The sequence below is a fragment of the Lycium barbarum genome, chromosome 11, assembly GCF_019175385.1.
Source record: "Lycium barbarum isolate Lr01 chromosome 11, ASM1917538v2, whole genome shotgun sequence".
Taxonomy (NCBI): Eukaryota; Viridiplantae; Streptophyta; class Magnoliopsida; order Solanales; family Solanaceae; genus Lycium; species Lycium barbarum.
Genome location: NC_083347.1, coordinates 4,869,537 through 4,895,194, shown reverse-complemented (window position 1 = coordinate 4,895,194; position 25,658 = coordinate 4,869,537). Strand labels below are relative to the sequence as shown.

Below are 25,658 nucleotides of genomic sequence, written 5' to 3'. Positions count from 1 at the left end.
TTTATAAATGATGGTGCTAAAAATACAGTGTGAGATCAAATTCAGTTGAAATATGTGTTGAATATATTATAAATATATACTGATTTTTGTAGGTAATATCCTACCACTAGCGTATGGTGTGATAGATTCTGAGAATAATAAGTCGTGGACGTGGTTCTTTGAACTGTTCAAGCAAGCTTATGGTGTTAGGCAAAATATGTGTGTCGTGTCCGACAGACATGAAAGCATAATACACGCAGTTTCTAAGGTGTATCCTACTGTTCCTCATTTGGCTTGTATATGGCATTTGTGGAAAAATATGACAAAGCAATACACAACAAACAGTGAGGTGTTGAGTCCTATATTTTATTCACTAGCGAAAGCATACAGCCAGGATGAGTTCGATAAATTGATGGAGAAGATTGGGATTGTTGATATTCGGGTAAAACGATACCTAGAAGATGCTAGAAGAGATAAATGGTCTAGGCTTTATTCACCTGTTAATAGAGGATGGACAATGACTTCGAATATAGCCGAATGTATTAATGAAAAACTGGTTGCTGCAAGAGAGTTACATATTTTTGATTTCCTTGAAGAAGTGAGGAAGATGTTTGGTAGATGGAATTGGACAAATAGAAAAAATGGTACCTACACATTCACAACACTGATGAGGCGGTATCAAGAGATGTTGTCGATCAACGAGTACAAATCAATACGAATGAGGGTATCTTTGTTTGCAACACAAAAATTTAATCTATATTTTTACTATATGTAATGTATATTTATATATATTCCCAATATGGTAAAACTGCTCAGGTAATGCTTGTTTATTTGTTAAATGGTTCTCAGGTTGAAGCATCAACTGAATATGTTTACACAGTGAATGATGGACCGAGGCGTTTCATAATAGATTTGAAGAAGAAAACTTGCAGCTGCAGGATGTTCCAACTGGACGAGATATCGTGTTCTCATGCATGGGCAGTATTGAAGAATAAAAATTTGACTGCTGATGTATATTGTTCGGATTTATTCAAGCCGGAAACAGTTGTGAACACATATGATGTGCTAGTTGATCCTCTTCCCGATGAGACCGAGTGGAATGTTCCTAAAAGTATATTAGATGAAGTTGTTATGCCACCGATCTATAAGAGACCCCCTGGGAGGCCAAAAAATAAGAGGGACAAGCCATTACAGGAGTTGATGATTGGTAAACGCAGAAATTCCTGCGGTAAATGTGGACGTCTTGGTCATAATAGGCGTTCGTGTGATAATCCGCCGCTCAATAAGAAGAATAAATAAGTCCATTTTGATTTTATTTGTTAAGACAATTCTACTTTAAATTTCAGTTAAAAATAAAAAATGAATTCATCTTGAATTCATATTATTCTAGTATGATTGTATTTCACATGGTTGAACATCCGATGTTTTTCAATGTAATGCTATATTGGTGGTTAAATGGTATTTGGAAAGTCTACTCTATGTTAACTGATTTGACCTTTTGTTTTGGATTTATGATTTAATAGTTGTATTTCGTATATATTTTGGCTATATTTTAGTTGCATTTTGTTTGATCTGGTAGATAATACTTATTCTGGTTTACTGTTAACTATATTTGATATATATTTTACATATATTTGAAGTGTATTTAGATAAAATTTTAAATTTTGTAACAAACTGTAATTTTAAAAATGGACTTATGGAATATATCTGAGTTATATTTTCTGTATATATCGACTGTATTTAAATGGTTATATATACTACTTTGTTAAATGAATACATTTCACAGATAATGAAAAATGGAATTTATGCATTGAAAAAATAACATACTTGAAAGAAACAACAATATAAAAACCATAAGGTGGTGTTCAATATTAATCATCCTAAAAAATATTACTACACATGAAACAATATATCCAAAATGAAAAAACAGCAACAAAAGTCGCAACCAACTATGCTATTGTTCAACATGAAAATCAAAAACACAAATGAATTGGTGGCCTAATCAAGATCCTCTTTATCAACTGCATCGTAATCAACTGCCGGTCTAATTGGTCTTGGAGGCTGCTCGTTATCACTTGATGCATTGTTGTTTGACTTATCCCATGCATAGTCGCATAAAAGGGCACCATATCTCATACGGAGTAACTTTGCATCGAATTCGGTTGGGATGACTGCACTTGAGCTCAAGTATTCAGCGAAGGCTGCCACATACACACCACAATCCCTGGAACAAAAAAAGATGTATTTATTGTGTTTTTTATTGGAATAGATTCTTACATGCTAGAGGGAGCTTGTTGCGGGAGATTGTCTACATTCACAATGTCAAAGTTGTCGGTCTGTTCTCTATTTCTGTAAGAAGGATGTGTGACAAAATCTATATCCGCCTTCTTCTCATAGAAATCAGTCATCTGTAGACTATGTGTCACTAGAGTAGCCAACATTTTCACTCCGACTCTAACGACAGCATCATGCCCTGCAGCTCGGTATAAGTTGTATACGTAGATGGACCTGTTTGTAAAAAGAAAATATAAGAAAAAAACAAACATATAAAATTTGTAGAAAAATGAATGATCTTTTCATTAGATGAGAGCAGACCTGTCAGTGAATGATATCACAACCAAAATCCAGTGATTTTCCTCTTTTATGTTGACAGGAATTAGTACGTTGTCAACAGTATACCATGGTACATTAGCCAACAGCCTGTGCCCGTTAATGTACTCACACAGTTCATCTTCCTTACTGGCGACACATGTGGATGAATCAGGGTTTTTCCAAGATTTGTAAATTTCAGCAACTAAAGTGTGAAAAATACAGCTGGCAGTGGTGAATCTATAGTTGTTGTTATTGTGATACTTCCCCTTCTTGCAGGTAGTAGAAAATAACATCAATATGCTGTAAAAACATCAATTCAGTGACTATAATCAACACTATGTTAAAAAAAAATATTGCTGTATATATAGTAAATATAGTGAAATATACTCTTAAACATAGTAAAAATACAATTCTGTATACCTGGACAGTACTGTGCTCAACTAGTAAATTAATGTCTGTATAATAAATATAGTGCAAGTATAATGATGACAATATTCTAAAAATACAAGTTGTGACAATAAGTACCTAAACCTACTCCATCAACCTAAAACAATAAAAACATGGTTCAAATGAATTTAAAGGCATCAGCAAAACAGATACACATATACACATATATAGTACTGCTTTAAAAGTTAAAAGTTTCAGTTAAATATAGAGAAAATATATGGTAAATATGCCTGAAATATATTTTTTACTATATATGTCAAATATAGTAAAAAATATACTCTAGATACATCACATTGTAATTCTATTATAAAACATAAAAAAATTACATAACAAGCAGAAAGATATCAAAACCTCATCAGTCTAAAGTTGCTCATCCATAGATAACAAGTAGAACCAGTTTTTGTCGGCTACGGCTGTAACGCCTAAATGCAACCAAAGTTCGGCATCCGCAGGATCGAGTCCTTCCTTGTTCTTTCTGTAATGATTTTCATTTGGCTTCCTGTATATCAACAATGGAAAGAACATACGTTAAGTTTATTGATAATTGAATTCTGGAAAACTAAAAAAACAAGTTGTGACAATAAGTACCTTTTGTCATGTGATTTCAACAGATCCTTCTCAAGCCACTTTTGATATTCTTGAAGAAACGAAGTATCTAACGGGGCATTTATAGGGTGGTTAACAAATGGGTGTTTTTTCTGATAAATGCAAGGACCGATATTTTTGGCAGAAGAACCCGCTGAGCTGAAATTGGGACAATAAGGGGACAGGTTATATTTGCTTGGTTTCCTTTCTCGGGCAGCACCTGGATGGACAATGATCTGTTTTTCAGAGTTTGAAAACTGTGCAGTCTCACCACTTGAGCTTTGGCCCGCATTTGGTTGTACGGGAACTTGTTGTCCAGTTTCATCGCTTGAACTGTGGCCAACAATCGGTTGTACTCCAACTTGCTGTTCAGTTTCATTAGTTGAACTTTGTCCGGTTGTTGGTTGTACTCCAAGTTGGATTGGTATCTGAGAATCAGGAATCATCCACTGAGAGATGGTTACCGGGTTATTGTCCACATTCTGAGGAGTCCTTAAACTTGACAAATCGGTTTGATCATCGCGTGGTACTGGAGGAGGACCGAGAGGAATAACACATGCTAAAGGGCAGTTGATTAGCAAGTCCGCTACCATTTCCTCTGATGCGGTAAATTCAGCATTAGCATTCTCCATATCGCCGATTTGCTGAGATTCCTGAAATAAAAAATAAGAAAAAAACGACTGGTGTTTGTCAATTATTGCTTATCAAAATGACATTTCAGTACTTAAAAGCCACATTTCAGTACTTACATCAAAATTTAAATGGATTGGTGTTATGGGCACTCCATCTGTTTGTGCATCACTTTTAACTCCGGGTTCTTTATCCACATCAACAACAGAAACCGGATCATTAATTGGCAACCCAACTCCCTCAACCTAAAACAATAAAAACATGGTTCAAATGAATTTAAAGGCATCAGCAAAACAGATACACATATACACATATATAATAGTGCTTTAAAAGTTAAAAGTTTCAGTTAAATATAGAGAAAATATATGGTAAATATGCCTGAAATATAGTAAACAGAAATCAGAATAAGTAACATTGAACATAATAATCAAAATACAATTAAAATACAGCCACAACATATATGAAAAACTAATATTAAAATATCAATCCAAAACAAATATAGCACTGCTAGTATATATAAACACAATCATAACAAAAATAGCACAAATAGATACATCAAAAAGAACACTACTAACAAATCACCATGTGAAAACTATATATGTAAATACACTATAGGTAATACAAAAACACAGCTAAAAATCCAATATTTTCGCTTTGAATAATATACTGCAAATATAGAAAAGTGAAAGAAAAAATGAGTACCACTGGATGACTCCTCTGCGCGGAAGTGGCACCACCACCTTGATTCTCTTTGGTTGAAAGCTTTACTGCACCGCCACTTTGATTGCCTTGAGAAATCCCACCATCACTATGTAAGTCAGCTTTTAACATTGTGTCGCCGACCTTTAAAATTTTCCAAAAGAAAATATAAAGTCTTCCAATAAATATATCAAAATAACTTAAAAAGTAAATAATTTTCATTTTTAGTGTTGATTTTTACCTTATATGGTGTTTGATTGCCCTTTATTGCATCTAACAACTTTTTGAAGTTGTTATCCATGTAGTCAAACACCTACAGTTTTGAAACATAAAAAATAGAATTAGAATTGTGTCACGACCCAACCCCCATAGACCGTGACTAGTGCCTGATCTGAGCACCCGAACACATCTATCAAATGTTATCTCAAATTTTATCAAACGCATTCAGGTATATAGCGGAAGCCGACAAGGCTATATTTCAAAGTTAGATAATTTCCAGAAAAATTTCGGCAGAGTTTCCTTTGTTTTACAGGCTATCCAAAATAACCCTGCGCACAGAAAATACCAACAAAAGACCACACCGGGCCAACGAAGCAACATTTAAACATATGCGGACCGGCCGCCGCGGCGAATGAGATCGCCCAAACACAACATATACACGCATCTGTACAGAAAGACTCCAACCCACAAACATGTCCACAGACCTCTAAACAGACCGACAGAATCATATGACGGGACAGGCCCCGCCGTACCCATGAATGAGAATATATATATACAGTAGTGACAGACTATACCAAAAGATGGGCTCTGGATAAGAGAGCGCTCCAAAATAGGAGAATAAGATCCTAAGCGGACGGATCAGCAAACCTGTCGTCGGTACCTGCGCGGCATGAAAACGCAGCCCCCGAAGAAAGGGGGTCAGTACGAAATATGTACTGAATATGCAAAGCCTGAATTACATAAACAAAATCATAACTGGTACAGAACGTACAGAAAGTAAATAGAAAACCCAAAGTATCAGATACATATTTTCAAAACATGCAGAGTGTGTACAGAAACATATGTCACATCAAATCCGGCCCCTGCCAAGGGACTCGGCAGACAGAACGTGGCCACCCTCCCGACGCTGGTGCCACAACACAGAAGAATCAGAACAGGGGCATAACCCCGTAACATAATATGTCATATCAGATGGCCATAGCAAATCATATCAGAACAAGCGTACATGGCACAGCATACTCCACAAACCCATGTACGCGTATACCTGCCCCCTCACATCGAGGCACGACGAACAATGCAAAGGATCACGCTTGACAACATATCCTGGCCCGAGCTCAGTGGGGGAAACATTGAGGCATCCACGAACGGAGTAGTGAGAAACTAAATGCACTAAAAATACCATATATATATATTTCCAGAGACTCAATGAGGCATATCGAATGTCAAATCAAATCAATGAAATCGGACGGAAACATAGTAAGTAAATTTAGATGTCATAACGGGTTACGGAGGCATAATCTATCCGAGATCGTTTTCAAGATTCAAAACAATTTATAAGACTTAATGAAATATTTAAAATAATTTTTATTTAGTAGATAAAGGAGTAGTTAGAGCATCTCTAACGAAAACGCTCGAAGACAAGTCATAGACACATAAAGGGTAAAATTGGAAATAGTGGGCCCACCTCGGAACCAATGAAGCGGTGGGCTCAAATTACGTATTTTTAAGCTTATGGGGTCACCTACAAAGGTTCTAGGACATTCCATAACTTCGTAAGCAATTTGGGAAAAAAAATTCATAATTTTTCATCAAAGCATACTTAAGGAATTCAATTCTATTGAATGAAAAAGCGACGATTTCAAACGCGGATTCCGATGGACAGAATATTCCCCGAGGCGTAAATCCAAGCCTAGTACATCTAGGACATGCCAAGAGAAGAATCGGGATAGCTTTACATACCTTTCTTGCCCTTTACGCTTGCCAAATCTCAAATCCCGTTTCGTCCAAAACCTACAAATGGTCACATTTACCAATTTACTATTCATAAGACTTAAAATTTCAACCTTAACCAATTCTTGTCTATAAAAATTTGAGCAGCATCTCCCCTATATATATATCATCCCCGAGGTTAAAACTCGGCTAAAACAACAACAACCATACCAACAACAATATATACAACATCAATAATCGACTAGGAACGCATTCTAGCGTAAATAGTCTTATTTTCCAAATAATGCGACAATTCCAAATCCAACTTTGCACTTACAACCCGATATCAATATTTTCATATTCACATACTAATATAAGACCATTCAAACATAAACCAAAAGTATTCCAAGCTATATATTCAATATTCAACAATTCCATCAACTTCCATATTCAATCCAAAATTCTTATATATGCAACAAAACCATTCCAACACATTTTCTACTTACTAATTCATCTCCAACAACAATCTACACTTTAACAACTTCATTATCTTAATATCATAAAATCACATTAATGTGTCATAATTCTCTACATTCCATTTTCATGTCAACTTCACTCATATAATCTTCCTTTGCATTGTGAAGATCACAATAACACAACTAACATGTTAAACAAAATAAATCCAACATTATCTCAACAACATATACCACACGGCCAACATGGCTTCTTTCCAATTTCATCCAATTTTCATTCAACTTCCATAATTTCATAAAAACTACATTAAAATCACATAATTTCCTATAACCATTTTCAACAATTTTCCATACCAACTTGAACCATTTCCTTCCATTTCCATTACAAGGCTTCAACAACACAATTAACATAACAAATAAAATTGGTTCATCCTTCTACACACATACATACCCACTTTGCAAACTTCCATATTTCCATAATTTCCACTCATTTCTACATACTACAACATAAACAAACCTTCATAACATAAGAAAAAGGAATTGATTCTTACCTTTTTCTACAAATTTCTTCACTTGAACAAGTTGTCAACTTGAAGAAATAAGTGCTCCTTCTTCCAAAACAACTACACCAAGTTGTAAAGGACCCTTAATTGAGTAGGAAAACCACAAGCTAATAATTTTTGGAGGAAGATTTTGAGGACCTAATTTTCCAAGGTCTTGGCCGTGTGGTCCTTCAAGTTTTTGCTCTTCTTTTTCTCTCAATTTTGTTCTTGAAGATTCTTGAAAATGAAAGAATTGTGGTCTAATGTCTCATTTAATACATGGATTAATGAATTACCATGGGCTTGGGCCATATAGCCGGCCACCCCTCTTTTGGGCCTAAATTTTCTCCCCTTTTATCTTTTTTTTTTTTGGGCCAACCCGGTTGGTCACGAGTTGGGCCTAGCCCACTGACCTTTCGACCTTAAAACGTCCATATCTCCTTGTACCGACGTCACCTGAGAACCCACGACCTATGGTTGGAAAGATAATTCAATTATCTACAACTTTTAATTCTTGGTATATTTCCAAATTCCAAACATATAATACCGTTTTTGCCCCCCAAAGTCAGGTCACCCGAAAACGTTTTCTTAAAAATATTCGTTTGGAGGACTTCCACTTTGATTTGGCCCAAGGGTCCTTCTTGAGTTCTGTTTAACTTCACATATGTGATTCATATAATTTGTCACATGTCCCAAAAAAAAAAAATCTTGACGTGTGGGCCCCACCTCAGCTTTCAAATAATCCGACGTTCAAAAATACGGGATGTAACATCCTCCCCCCCTTTAGAACATTCGTCCTCGAATGTTAAATTAATCTTATAGGGTCTTGTAAGCATTTTGGGGAAAATATATCACAAAGTAGAGGCTAGATGGTTGTTTCCTGGAAGGAGGAACAGAAACTGGAAACTGCGTCCGTTTCTTGCCTCGCGGGGAATCAGAATTGGCACTCCTTTGTTGTTGTTTGCCACTGGACAGATGCGGTGGTGTGGTACTAAAATTATCGTAATCATCGTCTACCAAATAAATACCATGTACACCATCAACTCCATGTTTGACGTCTGGTATGTCATGTGCAACAGGAGGCAATTTAAGAGTTTCCAACTCATGGGGTGTTGGCACAACTTCCTCAAATCTACAGGACTATGAACAACAAAATATAGAAACTATATTACCGTATATATCTACATTGGTAACATACTAAAAATATGAGGAAAATATAGTCAAAATATATTGATCACAAAGGACTTATTTCATAAATATAGACAAAATATAATCAAAATATAGCATGTAAAACAAACATATTAAAACAGTTAAATGGTAAAAGACACAAAACTGTTAAAAGACTGTTTTACCGGATTTTTATCGTCTCTGAACATGCCATCCATCAATCTCTTGAATTCTGGTTTTCCTTCCGTAGTCCGCCAGTTCAAAATTCTAGGAATTAAATTCCCCGTCTTAACTGCAATGGTGGACGGGACTTTTGAGCAACATTCATACAACCATACTTGCATAGCAAGCGGCAAACCATGAATCCTATAATATTTCTTAAAACCAGCATATTTCTGCCCGATGCTTACAACCAACTCTCTAAACGAATCTTTACCCCAAGGATACTCATTATATCTCCCGTCTTCTACAACATCAAAATGGATCCTTGGTATGTTTGTTGAGTTCGGCTCACCACAATGTACCCACGTATTTATGAAATACAATATTGCCATCTTGACTGCGTCATCCCCTTTATCATCCCAGACAGTCTTGTTGAAACACTCAATAAGCTCGTGTCTTTTAACTGGCAATTGGTTCTCCTGATTTCTACCAAAATACTCAACCATAAGCCTATTCGGTTTTGAGTTATCATAAACAAAATTATTTTCATCAGATACACAATCTAGCCCAGTGATCAGTGCAAATTCTCTAAGGCCAAAACGCAGAACTTTACCATTTATTTCAAATGTAAAGCACCCATATGTACTGCCCCTAAGTTCTTTGACCATAAAGCACCGAAAAATCTGTGCTTGTACATCCAATTGCTGCATTCTAAGATATTTACCAAAACAAAAATTCCTAAACATATCCATCTGTGGATCTGTTAGTTTGCCTCTAATATCTTGCATTACATTAACATTCGTGTATCTACACATAGATGGTGCCACAGCAGGGTGCTTGGTAACCAAAAATTTAGATACCTGAAACAAAATGCCAAAAAACACGTATGATTGACATATATCGACTGAATGTACTTAAAAATATACACAAAATAACTGTCAACAAAATAATAACTGAATGTACTTAAAAATCTTTAAAATCACTGTAATAACTGTCAACAAAATATACACAAAAATAACTGAATGTACTTAAAAATCTTAAAAATCACAGTTATGGTGAAGAAAAATACACACAAAATAACTGAAGAAACATGTGTAAAAAAAACACAGAAATATACTTAAAATGCACATATAATATAGATCTGGTTAATTCACAGATCTGTAATAACTGAACTAAAAAAAAAAAAACTAAATATACTGAAAATACAACAAAAACATACCTCTTCATCATCATCCTCATCCACATTACGTTTGGCTTTAGCAATTTTTTTGCCCCAACATTAACAACATTGTCACCAGCCTTTCTCTTCTTTTGTTTCTCCATTTGAGAAACATTTTTCAAATTTTCTTGTTGTTTACTCTTCGAATCAACATATTCCTTAGAACGCCTAGGATCGTTAATTCTTTTTGAACGATTCTCAGCATAAGAGCCTGCAATGGCAGTTTCATGTTGAGAAATTCGCAAAGAAAATTTAGGAATCGCACATTCAGGTTCTATACCTGTATTTCTCATCGGAGTAGCAGGTTTCTTAGTCATTCCAATTGAATCTAAGAAAAAACTACCAAGAACAAACACTGATAGTTAATTACTTAGACTTGCATTCCTGATTCAAAAGAAAAAAAAAACACCCAAATTATAGGTTAAATACACGGTAAAAAATAAAAATCTGTATAGAATCTTACTTTATTTTGGGAATTAGATTTGAAACGTGAGAGAAATCAATGAATAGTTAATTAGAGATAAAAAAAGGAAGTTGAATAATTGAAAAACTGATTTGAAATTGGAGGAAAGTAATGGATATGGTGAATAATGGCGTGTATTTAGGAGGTAGGAGAGAGACACTTTTTTTTTTGCTTAAATTTAGGGGAGTGGAAGTTATCAGATGAGTGGTAAAAACATGGTAGCTATGTGAAGTAAATATGATATATTTTAGCTACTAAATATAATTATTGAAAAGTTTAGTTATGTTCCATAAATAGGTAATAATGGAACCTATGCCAAGTAAATTTTACTTTTATTTTCGTGCCCCTAAAATTATTTATTCGAAATATTTCCAAAATTATGATACTAATATGGTATATAAATATATTAAGATGGTATCATGCTTATTTATTCAAAAGATACACTTTTCTAAAAAAAAAAACCTCTACGATATCATTATCTTATTTATATATACTTTGATGGTATCACGAAGGACTGCTTCAATCCTTCAATGAGACACTCTTAAGCCCTTTGTGATACCATCATGATACTTAAATATATTGAAATGGTATTATGGAGGACTACTCCAGTTCTTCTCTTAGTCCTCCATGATATCATCATGATATAAATATACTGCGATGGTATCAGGGAGGAAGAATTTTGGGCTAGGGGGTATTCAGGTAAATATTTTTGGCCAGTTGAGCAAGAAGCGAAATTAGTTTATGAGAGGACATGAGCGGATAAATATTTTATGTTTTAGAGGTATTTTGTGTTGTTTTTCTAAAATTTTAAAATATAGAGAATTCCGAAGGGAAGTGAATACATTTTTAGGACAACTCAGGTAGAAAGTAGGAGAATTAAGTTCCAGCATTAAATTTTTTATTCTTCTACATCGTATAAACTTGAGATTACTAAATTAAAAAATAAAAAAATTGGCATGCTCTGACCAGTCTCCAGGATGAAATGATGTAGTTTGAATTGTCTCAAAATCCTAGGATTTTTTCTTGGAGTTTGAGTAACACTTGGAATTTTAAGAGTATTTTGAACTCCAGTACATTGCGTTGAAATTTTATTTAGTAAAGTTTCAAATTTCAACATCATGTTCTAGTTAAAAGTATTTTATCAAGTATTATTTCCGCTTTATAAGATGACTATAGTAACATTGTGAAGCCGAATGAGCTTAGGGGAACTTTCATAAATACAAGATATGTAAGAGTTAATTATATAAATACAACTAATTTAGATATTACAAATTATGCAACTTAAAGCTAAAAACAAAGAGATTATTGTTATGAATCAAAGCTACAAATAAAGAGATACCCTATATTAGGGAAAACATAATTAAATGCATATAAAACACAATCATTGTGTCCCTAAAAAGCTCCAGTGCAATCTACTAGCAAGCTAATTCATGAATTTTAACAAAAAAAATAAAAAATCATGAACAAGTATATTACTGTATCATTTATATATAATATATATGTATAATCTTTTGAACATGTATATATATATATATATATAATTCCATCTATATATTGTATATTGTACACTATATATGTTATTATAGAGTAGAATTGATTGGCACGTATAGTAATATATTCATATATTAGGTATATTGTAATATTATATACTATATACACAAAAGGTATCATTATATTACATACTATATAAAATATACAAACTTAAATATACTAATTTCTACTATTATATCCACAAATATTTTGTTATCATCTTCTCGGTTAAATGTGTCAATTTGAATACACCATATATTTTTTAGGTATATTTCATGTACTTTTCTTATACCGTATATCATATCTTTTCATGTACTTTTCTTAATATTAATTTATTCAAATGATTTCTTTTAATAAAAAAAAAAAATTGCATCAGTCATCAAGTGAAAATAAAAAAAAATAAAGAGGAGGAAATACGGGAAGTTGATTTTTTTTTGTTTATTTGAAAGTAAAAAGTGGATGCATTAATGGTAGTAATTCCGAAAATTAAGTCTTGGTCTTGGTCACTACCCAGTGTAATCCCACAATAGTGGGGTTTGGGGAGGGTAAGATGTACGCAGCCTTACCCCTACCTGGGTAGGGAGGCTATTTCCGATTGACCCCCGGCAACCCTCCTCCTTTATCCGGGCTTGGGACCGGCAATGTGAGCGAGCTCACACAGGCGGAGTTAAAAATGTAGTATTATTGATATTTTAAGAATGTAAAAAGTTGTATTTTTGTAATTAAAAAGTTATTTTTTTTGAATAAGTTGGATTTATGTAAATTTTAGAAAGTAGTTGTCATCTTTTTAATTACCATTTCAAAAAGTTGTATTTGCGTGACTTTCCCCATTTATAAGTGGTCTAAAAACTTGCCAATTGAGCTAATTTTCATGTTAATGATTTTGATGGCTTTGCAATCCATCCTCCCTTGGTTTGCGAATCAGGTAGTAACATGGTGAAGCCCATTAGGCCCTTCGTCATATTTCAGGAAATTGAAATATCATTTAAGATCGGGCCATTCGCACAAATGGTCCTTTTTTGGGGTGTTCTTTAATTTTGGTCCTTTAAAGTTTTAGTCTTTAATTTATGTCCTTTAATATTTTTGGCAAGGCATAACTTACATTTCACTCTACATATATATCATAACATCTCATAAGTTATGACACAGGTCAAAACTTTCAATACTCAAGATAATCTGAAAAACGCTACACAGCTTATATCGCATAGCTTAATTTTTTAAAGAACTTGTGTTTAGCGAGACAAAAATTCTGTTTTCGAAGATAAAAATGTCACAAAACTAATTCCGAGCGAAGCAAATCTGAATTATTTCATTAAATAAACAGCAGGACCAAAAATTGAAGACTATAGATATGAAGGATAAAAATTAAAGAACAGAGTGGTTGATAGATAATCAGCGCAAAAATATCAGTTAAGATTTGCTTAATTAAACACAAATATAAACTTTTAGTAATATAAATCTTTTCTAATTACACTCATAGCAAATAGAATTCCGTTCCTTACCATCGTCAGACTCCTTGATTACCACGAAGCCTACATACAATCGTTCTCTTCGTTCCTTAAGAATTCCGTCATTCATCGAATTCAAATAGACAGTGACGAAAATCATGGGGGGTGGATAAAATGTAGGATTTGCTGCCAAATTCATTGAAGTGGTCAAATTTAAGTATTAACATTTCTTACACTGCGGCTACAATTTAAATGATGGTTCTAAAATAGGCCTTTCTTGAAAAATAAAAAATAAAATAGGGCCTTCGGCATATTTCAGGGAATTGAGATGAGATATTAGTTAGGATTCATTTTTTTGCGTGGGTTGTCCTTCTTTTGGGGTGATCTTTAAATTTTGCCCCTCATATTTGTGGTCTTTAAGTTTTACTCTTCGCTTGAAAAGGTGGGAGAATATCTGAGGTTCTGGGTTCGAACCCTCGCTCAGACATAAAATAAAAAAATAATTTTGCTAGGTAAGGCTGGGGGCCGTGCATGCCGGATCCCGCATACACTCCTTAAGGAAAAACTAAAGTTATGCCAGATCTGGCATAACTAAAAGTCTACCCCATAAGGCATAATTTTTCCTTAAGCATAGTTTAGTTATGCCTTATGGGGCAGACATTTAGTTAAGGCATAACCAAAAGTATGCTCCATAAGGCAGAACTTTTTCTTAAGGCATACACTTTGCCTTATAAGGCAAACTTTTAGTTATGTCTTAAGGAAAAGTTCCGCCTTATGGGGCATACTTTTAGTTATGTATTATGGAGCACACTTTTAGTTAAGGCATAATTAAAAGTATGCCTTATAAGGCGAAACTTTTCTTTACGGCATAACTAAAAGTTTACCTTGAAAAGTAAATAAAATAAAATATATGCCTCAAGGCAAAGTCTGCCTCCTTTGGCAGACTTTTAGTTAAGCATAACTAAAAGTCTGTCGGAGGGGGCAAAGCGAAATTCAAACTCGGTCTTGCGAATTTTTTTAAAATTTTTGACTGAGCGGGGGTTCGAACCCAAAACTCATGAATTTTAGGCGAAGGGCAAAAACTTAAAGGCCACTAATTTGAGGGGCAAAATTTAAAGACAATTGCCCGTTAAGATTCAGGTAGTGTTTGGCAAGAATTTGAGGGCTCAAAAGAGTGAAATTTGAGCCTATTTCACCACTCTTTCTTCTTCTTATTAATTGGGCCTGCAACATGTTAGGAATTGTTTCGGCCTATAATGATATATTGATATGGCCCCATCAGGCTTTCCAAAGGATCCCTCTTGGGCCTACGGGCTCGATCTTGATTTCTTTTGCATTGGGTTGGGTAACTAAATCTAAGTAAAGAAGGAAAAAATTATGTGACGTGACAAATATTTAGACTGCATTTACAATATAATAGCTATAATTTGAAAAAATTGTGAAACGTATCAAATACACAATATACGTGTGTAACTGTATGCACTGACACAACTCTTTCGCGCGAATTCAGGTGATACCCGCAATTTTAGGTTGATACCCCCGATTATGCACTGATACAGTTCTTAACTATAGTTATATATGCACAATTGTAGCTACGTTTGGTAAATATACAAACTGTAGTTGTGCTTCATAATTACTCTCTAAACTATAATTATTTATCACCTTTTTAGTTTACACGTCCCTTAAGAAATATTAACTAGGAGGGGTATTTGACCTACTCTATTCTTATTTAGTTATAATCTCTCTATTAAATATTTACCATATTTATGTATTATCTTCATTAATGATAAAGGATAAAATGAAGAAATATTCTCTAATTATGACAAATTTTTTAAAACGATGAATAATTTAAGACAACTATTTTTAGTACCAATAACAAATACTCCATTTCAGACGAAGGGAATAACTTTTACAAAATCTTGTGCAGATCATTTATTTGGGAATATTATCCTTAAAAATATCTTACTTAGTAAGTAAGCAACAGTTGATCACCACGTGTCCCATCAACAGACTCCTCGATCACCCCTCAACTTACACGCAATTGCTCTCTTAAGACTTGCATCATCCCTCAATGACCAAAAACACATTCAAGGGAAAATCATGGGTGGTGGAGGAGCATTCAGAGCAGCAGCAAAAGTCGCCGGAATCACCGCCGCGAACAGCGGATTCCGTTCCGTTACGGCTGAGCATCCGTTCCGTAACGTCGTTCGTCCGGTGTCGGTCGCGGCGATATCGTCGTCGGAGGATGTCAAGTCCAGTGTGGTCACGGCGGCGCACGGCGGTGGTGGCTCAACCGATATGTCTCCGGTGGAAAGGATTGTGACGGAATTCGATGACTGGGAGATGGCTGGTGGGGAGGAGGAGCCGTTGCCACGTGTCGTGTTCGGTGGAGCTCCTTCTCTTAAGGAAGCTACTGAGGCTACTTCTGATCTTAAAGATGCTCTTCAAAAGTATAGTAAAAACTAATTTCTCCTGCAATTTACTGTTCTATTCGTTTTTTCTTTTTTATTGGGAAACTTACCGATATGTACAGTTGGCCAAACTTGTTTACCGATATGGCCGAAATATACAAAGCCTATACACTGATCATGTACCGTATATGTATAGTATAAATATACAAAACCTATATGTTTAGTCATATTTTGTGAACTGGATCACCCAAAGGCTTTGGGCTGTATTTTTTCCTTTTTTTTTTTTTTTTTTTTTTTTGCTTAAAATTCATAGCATCTATGGTTTAGTGTGGATGCGAAGTATTGATTTTGGTGTGTCTCTTATGCCTTTTATAATCATAAATTGCAAGTCTTTTGGTTCTTAAGTTACCACTTTAGGGATTTGTCTTTAATTACGTTATTTTACCATAGAGTGTTATTTTCTCCAGACTGAAAGCTAATTTGGTGGTTTCTCGGATATGTAGTTGGTTTTTGTAAATATAACGGTGTTTGAGTGATTAGTCATCAGTTGATTGGTAGATTGATAATAAAGTTACACACTTTCTAAAGTTTTTTTGTTTGATCCATTTTTGATGAGTAGAATAACATGGGACATGTTGTAGCAGACTTGCAATGTTCAATTCTATGTTGCGTTATCTTAATGGAGCTTGGAATTATCCCAATATGAAGTGAGCTCCTCTTAAAACTGACAGCAAATAAGCACGGTTGGATAGCATTTGCTGTTCTTATGTACTGACATGTGATATTGAAACAAGGGAAGTTAAGTTAGGCTTTTATGCTCTTTAGGTCTTTTGGATTAATGCAAAAAATGGGCCTTTTTAACTTATTCTTTTTGTCATGAGCTATACATTCTCATAAATACTATAGTTGGGTGACACTTCCAGCGTCCAAATGCGCTCTTCTGTGTGACAGTGTCACTGTGTCAGTGAAGAGATAAACTTTAGTGTTGGATCTGGAATAGATAAAGGAAAAAATGAAAATGAACTTGTCAATTTGGTTTTTGTAATGCCGATAATAACGGTGTGCTTAGTCTTTTGGTTTTATAAACCATTAACCTTTATGGTCTGGTAATCGAAATGCTATTAGACTCTGGTCGCCATATGGACTTCTCAATGTCACTCTTTTGCTTTATTTGCCCAAAAGATGTTATGTTGCTCTGATACAAATTGTGAGCAACTCCTTACATAGTGGCAATTTACAACTCTTCTAAAATTTGCAGGGTATATTTGTCCGAACCAGCTAATGAATATAGAGGTTCTTGCTTATCTGGCTCAAGCTTATCGCCCTTCTCCAAAGCCTGTGCTGGCAGTGGGACTGTAGTCACCAAGTCTGTCCCAAAACATGCTATGCAGGCATTCAGGTTTCTAAGTGAAACTCCTGCGGCACAGGTTTTCTGCTTTGTCATTTATGTTTATAAGTTCTCTAAGTTTTCCTTTTCTATCTAATGCTTTATGTTTCATGCCATATACGCTTGATATAGCACTTATTTCTTAAATCCTGTAGTATAAGCCATTACTAGGATGAGGAACGAATATGAATATATCCCATTTGACCAAATAAGACGATCCAGTCAACAAATACTGAATTAAATATTGGTTAATATAAGAAAGTGAAACTATATAAACTGGCCGCTGATTCTATTTGTGAAATCTCCTCAACCGGGGGCTACTTTCTTGGAGGTGCGAGCGACTAGAGAATTTGGAACTTCTCATCCTAGTGAGTGTGCTGCGTGATTTAGCTCATTTGATTTTTCTTTTGATGCTTCTCTCTAGATGCTGACATCTGTAGAGAGCTACATTTGAGTTGAATCCAACACGTATCCATATGATACTTTATTTAAATTTCTGAAGAAGCAGCAGGGTTATCAACATCAAGATAACTTGACTCTTAGTAGGCATTTGGCCATAGATTCCAAATATTTTTCACTTTATTTGTAATTTGAAGTTGGAGTTGAAGATGGAGTTGTGTTTGGTTATACTTTTTGCAAAGTAGAGAATAGAGACCTTTATTTGGAATTTATGAATTTGGAGTACATTTCCAAATTTTGGAATCCAACTTCAAGTTGTAGTTGGAAATTTTATAACCAAACTGATTTTGAAATAAAGTGAAAAATTATTCCGGAAAAAAGTGAATAATTCTCATGGCCTAACGGGTCCAAGGAGCAGTTTTGGGTGAAGTTCCCATCCCCTGCGGTTCACCTACTAGAGATTTCTTCAACCTGTATTGTTTTATTTCAAAAAATGGCAGTGTGTAGTTTGCTGTTATATTCAGTTCCGTGGGTTGGCGAGAGGCTGCTGTAATTAGTTTTCTTCGTTCACATTTTAGCACGAGGCATGAGTATGTAGTTGCTGTGATGGGTTACGCGCTGTAGATTTAAAAGTAAAAATACCCTGAAGAAGTCCCTTCTACGCATTTTCTTGGTATTTCTAATGTTGGTATATGAGTGGACACTTACAACTTCATAAAGCTCTTAGGCTTAGGAGTGCCGTTTTAGGAGTTTCCGGAGGTTACGAGTATTCCAGGTTTGCTAATGTTGGTTTCATTTTTTCTCCCTCCCCAGAGTGTTGTTGCTTCAATTGCTTGTGACGTAAATGTGTGGAATGCGGTAATGCAAAATCCAGCCCTTCAAGAATTCCTTGAGTCACAGAAAACCAGTAAGAAAGGTATTTATTTGATTTTTCTCAAAAATCACTCATCAGGGTCCAAGCTTTTTACGACATTCCCATTTATTGCAGATGCGTCATTCCCTGACTCGTGGGAACAGAAGATAGATGAATCCGTTGCTGATACTGATTCCTTTTCTCAGTCATCCCCAAGGAGTGTGAATTCTAAATCTGAGGCGGCAGAGTCTAAATCTGGAAACTCCTTTACTGGCTTTTTGCAGAATGTTAAAAAAACAGTGACACAAACAGTGGTTGATATGATGAATAGCTTGTCAGATTACTTTAACAATCTCTTTGGAGGAAACAAGATTTTTGTTAATGCTGATGGGAGTGCTAAATTTGGCACTGTCGAGACATTGGGAGCATCTTTCATGGCCTTGGCAGTCATGGTTATAATGGTGGTTGTCTCAAAACGTGGTTAATCATGATGTCTTCAAAGTTATTATTATTTGAATTCGCCGAAGTTACATAACTAAGTGTTACAGTTTCTTCTGGGAGAGGTATTGAGGGTTTAGTTGAGGGTTTTTGGTCGGGTAGGTCTAGGAATGACTTATGGAAGAGGCTTGTAAATAAAATAAAGCTACTATAGACAATGTTTATGTCTTAATTTCTTCGCTTTGTCATCTCAATGCCGATGAAGTTAATTTTGCTTTCAGCGGCCGTGTGTTTTGCAGGGATTCTAGAGCTAAAAGTGCATTGTTTCCTGTTGTTTCTTTTGTTGAACAAGACTAATTGTCATAAGAGTGAAATGGCAGTTTCACCAAGGAAGTGAACTGCGACATATGGTCTTCCAACATAATAACTATTTACAAGCAGCAATTTTTTTTTAAAAAAGGTTAACATCCTAGACAACATTGGCGTCACACTGACTAGCGAATCTATTCTATATTCTGCAAGTGAGATGGCTTTGATGCTATAGCTAAGAGCTCTGTAGTTTCAGAAAATTTCCTCGCCCAATTCTCTCCTCCATGGATTGAAGAATGTCATGTGAGTGCGCTAGTCTTGCTATATATGCCATATTTCAGAGCTCTATATTCATGTCCATATCCTGACATGTCTTGGGGAGGGAAGTGGGTCAGGTGTTTCCCCGGTATATTTACTTGGATCTATCCATCAATGTAATGGTTCTCATTTCGGAACTCCTCAAGCAAGAGCTACACAAGTAATAAATCTGGCAATGTGGGTTTCATTGGGATGGAAATTGGGAATTAATAATCATTGATCTAAATGTTAGTCTTCATGGAGTAGTCTTCACCCTTGTCTAGGTAACAAACTGACCATAACATTTTATCTGGGCAATTTGAGCTTGAAACTTACAGCCTTTGCAAACCAGCCATGTTTCCATCGGCTACAGCCTGTGTGATGGCTTTCGAAGTGTGGATGTGCGCCTTCAAGCCGATATTTTCGCTATAGTTTTGACTTTTGAATGGTTGATGTTTAAGTAATGTTAGTGTCACACAAGCTGGACTTGGAAAAGGAAAACAGAACAGACATCAAATACTTCATTTTCCTCTGAATTTATTGTATTCTATTGAACATTTATATCCTTTGTATTCTATTGAACATTTACATTCTATGTTTATGGTGCAAAATTTACAAGCTATGAGGCTGATGTATATAGATCAAATTTTACAGTATTCTATGGCACAAAATGTTCAAGCAATGATGTTAATGTACATAGATCAAATTTTATAGTATCATCTTATCGTCGAATTCAAATGAACAGCATATTTCATTATTGTGTCTTCAGGTTTCTCTCTGATTTCAGCATGCTGTTCAAATTTTTCTCCGATGTCAGCATGCTCTTGAACCATTTAGCAGAGGATTTTGGTGTCCTTGTGAGATTATTCTTGAAGTCTACATAGTATAGTCCAAACCGTACTGTATAACCCGAGTTCCATTCCCAGTTATCAAGTAGGGACCAAACAAAGTAACCTTTGATATTGCAATTGTCTTCCCTGTGTTAGTTGGACATTTCGTCAAATCTGATGCAAGAACAAAATAACCAAGAATCCCAAAACATTGCAGTACTAAAAAAAATGCACTAAATCGAAGTTTGAGAATAGCGAAGCCAGTTGAATGCACCTTATGGCAGCAGAGAGATTTGAGAGATAGTCTCTGTGGTAAGTTATTCTCCTGTCATCTTGTAATGCATCATTTAACGCTATATGGGATTGGTTAGGTTCATCCGTACCTGCAAACAGGATATTCAAGCACGGGTTTTTGTCACTCATGTTCTGTTTCTTATGCAGGATAACATTTCTTACCATTTTCAGTAATCATCACCAAAGGGTTTCCATATTTATCTTTGATGTAGTTCATTAACTTCCGAATGCCCCATGGGACGATGCGCAGCCAACCAGATGCAGCCTGGACAAAGACACGTTCTAGGACAAAATCACACTTTTCTGAAATATGGACAAGCACGAGCAACTATCAGGCATACCTTTTCTCCAATTGCGACTCCGTGCCTGAAAGCTGAAATAACAAAGGTGATCAGCTGATACTCTTGCTTTATCATCCAATTCAAATACAGTCAAACCTCTCTATAACGTTGTCTTTCATCTGAATATTTTTTGGTTGCTATAGCAAATTGTTTTTATAGAGAACACATAATATAACATAACAGGAAAAATCGTTTCCAAGAAAAACTTGGTCGTTAGAGTGAAATGTTATTATAGAGGATAACTGTTATAGAGAGGCCTGACTATAGTAATTTTGACATCTTACCGGTAGTTATTACAGCAGAGTCAGAGTAAGCGTCGTTCATCATAAACTTCATGATCCTTGCTCTATCATTCCGCGCATATAACGTTGTGTAATGATTGATGCCAAGAAAATCAATAGATCCCTTCAGTATTTTTGACTCCTCAGGACTGATCTTGGGTAGTCTTTCAGCCACCAACTTCTGCATTGAAAGAGGATAATTCCCAAGGAGAAGTGGATCAAGGAACCTGAGTCACTTTGTTTTTGTTAAATCGGTACGTTACACTCAATTTTTTCTTCAAACCCCATTCATATTATAAGAAATACATGATTAAAATTACCAGCCAAGTCCAAAATCCATCGCTCTACTTGCAGCAGCTCTGTCCTCTTCGCAATCTGAACGTGGCTCGTACCATTTAGAATCTAATGCTATCCCCACTTTACCTCGTTGACTTGCCTAGAGTCAGTGACGAAGCCAAAAGTTTCGTTAAGGGTATGCAGGATTTAATATATATCCATAAGAATTTCTTTTTGACTTGTATGCACAGTATAATTTTCAGACTCGTTTATTCAACTGACTACCCTTTAGTCTATATAGCTACGCCACTGCTTGGAATACTAGGGAAATAAGAATAGGATGTCAATATACTATTTCTCGTCATAATTTTTAACCGAGTAGTCATCAAATATCTATTAAAAAATGATTCTTGTTTCGAAGTGAAATACCTTGAACTTTTTATTGTAAGCATGATAAGCAGCAGCATGAGACAACAGAATATTATGTGCTACGATATAAGGCTCGACAGACGATTTTCCTTTCCTGCAGAACAAGTGCAAAAGAATAGAGCACCTTCCTGGAGCTTGAACTCCCAAGTCATAACCTTGAATTGTGAAACCGTGAGGCTCGTTAAAGGTGATCCAGCGCTTCACTCTATCCCCAAAAGCTTTGAAACAAGTAATAGCATATCGTTCGAATTCCTTTCTGCAATAAAATAGAGTTTATTAGCTGGAAATCTGTACTTATACTTCTGATAGACTGCATGCAAGTGTTAATATACTTACATTATTCGTTTGCTTAAAAATCCCTCGTACGAATCTTCAAGCTTCTGCGGTAGATCCCAGTGAAACAAAGTTACATAGGGTTGAATACCTGAATAACAAAATGATTAGCTTCATGTAAAATTTGGTTTTTTTAGATAGTATGTTAATTTAATGGAACCTTTTTCTAGTAAGGCATCTATGAGATTGTTGTAGTATTCAATTCCTTCTGGATTTGGTTCCCCTGTTCCATCTGTGACATGTGAATGTTAATGTAAGTTAGGAAACAAAATAGAAGAAAAATAGTTTCAATTAAGGATTTAAGTTATATACACTAGTCAGTGTCATCTTTTCTACACTATTAGGTCACGCAAAGCTATTTCCAGGTAAACCTCATTACAATATGCTATTTGTAATTTTGAAAATAACATAGCTTATCCGCAACAACAAGTAAATATGACCCGGTGTAGAAATCCATTATACTGACGGTATATTAACTTAAGCTCGTCAATAAAAAGAGGAGGGAAATGACGATAAATAAGGAGTAAATCTTACTTGGAAATATTCGTGTCCAAGCTATTGAGAATCGATAGGCATCCATTCCTATATTCTTCATCAACTCTATGTCACTCTGTAATTGTCAAAGTCACCTCGTACAAGTTAGTTAAATAACGACAAAGCTGAAACTTTTGACAAGAGGCTCTTTTTTATTTTTTTTATTTCGTAGAGAATACTCTGATGTGGAAGAAACTGTTATTCTTATCTTTTGCAGATGATAAGTCTCATGTGGCCTCCTTTTTTTAATAACAATCGGTGCATAATAATGTAATGATTAGGTAACCTTACTTATCCATAAAGTACCCCTTTATTATTACATTATCAGCCCGTTTGGATTGACTTATAAGTTGCCTATAAATTGCTTATAAGTTGTTTTCAGCTTTTTTGAGTGTTTGGCTGGCCAGCTTAAAGTCATTTTGTGCTTAAAATAAGCTCAAAAAAATAATTGGGCTCATTTGACTTAGCTTATCTAAAACAGCTTATAAGCTGAAAACAGCTTATAAGCCAAAAAAAAAAAGTTAGACTACCAAACTTATTTTTTTTAACTTATAAGCTGCAAACAGCTTATAGGCATAAGCCCATCCAAACAGGCTCTATATTTGAAAATCTCAAAAAAGGAATTGGAGCACACAAAAAGATCAAGAAAATAATAACTTTACAATAAAATAATAATAATACTGCATTTGGCAGTCAAGAAATTTAGCTTATGGTTCATGAAATTTTACCTGGAAACGGTGATATTGATCAACTGCTGTGTTTGCATTGCTGAAGTCCAGTATTCTTCCTATAAAATCAGAAAACAGAGTAAAAAAAAACATGTTTCTCTATCTAACAGCTTAAACTTTTTGAATGAGATAGTCACACATTTCAATATAATATCTTACGGCCATTCCTTATAAAAAGAAAAACTCAAACTCAAACGTGCTTGGCCCATTAAAAATATCGGGTCTGCCTGTGAAGGGCGTGTTAAAGATATACGTGATTAGTTAACAACTCAAACTTTTAGATGAGACGGTAACACATTACAAACCTGGTCTCTTGATGAAGGTATCCCATATGCTAATTCCCTTGTTTCCTTCATCCACAGCGCCTTCAAACTGCAATAGCAACAACAACATTTGAAGTTTATGAATTCTGGATTACACCAACTTTTTATTATTAGGTTCTGGATAGATATTCATACGGATTAAATTCAATTCATTTCTAACGCAAATACACATCTGTTTGAACCCGTAACTTCAACTGTATATCTGCCTCTAGATAAGGGGAAGAAAGAAATTTGATAGTACCTGATAAGCTGAAGAAGCAGTTCCAAAAATGAACCCCTCTGGAAAATCAGAACGGCTTATGGACTCCGAGTTCACAGAGAGACAAGATAGGCAAATGATGAAGAGAGAAAATATGATTTTCATGGGGGTTGAGGAGTCTTTTTAGACTAAACAGGAGAGCAATTAAAATGTCAAAGTTTGGTTTAGGTGATGTTATAATAGATAAAAAGTGCAAAGTGCAAGATTTAATATAGAGAACTATATCTTCAAGAAGGAGCAAAGCATTTGAAGTAGTTTTGGTACAGTATGTTATACTGTACTTGGTTTGATAGAAAAATATGTTCCTATTAATTTGAGGAAAAGGCAAAATGTGTCGGAGGCAAAAAAAGGAAATAGGACAAATGAGACTCGTCATCTCTTGCGCCAAAAATATAAGGGATATATTTTTGCTAACTTTTGTAATAATAAAGTCCCTAAACTTTTTTTTTTTTTTGATAATACTAAATTCAGAATACTAGTCTTTGTAACAATAAAGTTACTAAAATCCAAAGAAAAGGTAGAAGAAGTATCGGAGAGAAGTGGTGACATGGCGCAATTACGACTTATCGAGAACATGACCTCAGATAGAAGGCTATGAAAGACGCGGATTAAGGTAGAAGATTAGTAGTTAGTAGAACGTTGTCTCGTCTTTCCTTTCTTACTAATAGTTGTAGTGTTTTTCATGTAGTTTCTTATCCTTTGATTTCTATTACTGTCTATCGTCTTTTGTTATTCACTTAGGGGTCATTTGGTGCATGGTATAAGCTGGAATATCCCATCACTAATTTTGGTATTAATTTTATACCATGTTTGGTAGAAGGTACCTTCTATCAAACAGAATATAAAATGAAACACAATCTTAAGAATGAGATATCCACCTTATCCCACTAACCTTGGAATTATTTTATCTCATCTCTCAGATGGGATAAATTAATCCCGGGATTATAATCCTGGGATAATTTAGTCCGCGTACCAAACGACCCCTTAGCATACTGTATTGTTGTAGTTACTGTTCCTTTTCACTTTTTGATCTGCTCTATTTTTGCTTTATCATATCTATCGGAAACGATC

At 35.0% G+C, this 25,658-nt stretch overlaps 3 protein-coding genes across 5 annotated transcripts; 1 reads left to right on the top strand and 2 right to left on the bottom strand.

Annotated features, from left to right (window-relative positions):
• Window positions 1-1,905: 1,905 nt before the first annotated feature.
• On the bottom strand, window positions 1,906-4,448 carry LOC132617640 (uncharacterized). The gene is made up of 7 exons (XM_060332689.1): window positions 4,353-4,448; window positions 3,607-4,256; window positions 3,430-3,517; window positions 3,097-3,115; window positions 2,575-2,773; window positions 2,257-2,487; window positions 1,906-2,203 (listed from the first exon to the last, which is right to left on the bottom strand). Exons 2-7 carry the CDS (start codon window positions 4,233-4,235, stop codon window positions 1,978-1,980), a joined length of 1,392 nt encoding a protein of 463 aa, XP_060188672.1. The 5' UTR covers window positions 4,236-4,256; window positions 4,353-4,448; the 3' UTR covers window positions 1,906-1,977.
• An 11,419-nt stretch (window positions 4,449-15,867) lies between these two features.
• Window positions 15,868-19,633, top strand: LOC132620130 (uncharacterized). 2 transcript variants are annotated; one of them, XM_060334830.1, is made up of 4 exons: window positions 15,868-16,315; window positions 17,535-17,703; window positions 18,876-18,969; window positions 19,051-19,633. In XM_060334830.1, exons 1-4 carry the CDS (start codon window positions 15,966-15,968, stop codon window positions 19,398-19,400), a joined length of 963 nt encoding a protein of 320 aa, XP_060190813.1. In that variant the 5' UTR covers window positions 15,868-15,965; the 3' UTR covers window positions 19,401-19,633. The 2 variants fall into 2 exon arrangements, with proteins under 2 accessions (XP_060190813.1, XP_060190812.1); XM_060334829.1 differs by having other exon boundaries at window positions 15,873-16,315; window positions 18,876-18,978.
• Window positions 19,634-20,467: 834 nt separating this feature from the next.
• On the bottom strand, window positions 20,468-24,914 carry LOC132620128 (putative beta-glucosidase 41). Of its 2 annotated transcripts, none has more exons than XM_060334827.1 (13): window positions 24,570-24,909; window positions 24,311-24,377; window positions 24,006-24,064; window positions 23,278-23,353; window positions 22,904-22,975; window positions 22,747-22,834; window positions 22,411-22,666; window positions 22,026-22,141; window positions 21,709-21,932; window positions 21,425-21,456; window positions 21,246-21,348; window positions 21,064-21,172; window positions 20,468-20,936 (listed from the first exon to the last, which is right to left on the bottom strand). In XM_060334827.1, the coding sequence occupies exons 1-13, from the start codon at window positions 24,690-24,692 to the stop codon at window positions 20,714-20,716; spliced, it is 1,548 nt and encodes a 515-aa protein (XP_060190810.1). In that variant the 5' UTR covers window positions 24,693-24,909; the 3' UTR covers window positions 20,468-20,713. The 2 variants fall into 2 exon arrangements, with proteins under 2 accessions (XP_060190810.1, XP_060190811.1); XM_060334828.1 differs by having other exon boundaries at window positions 20,826-20,963; window positions 24,570-24,914.
• Window positions 24,915-25,658: the final 744 nt, after the last annotated feature.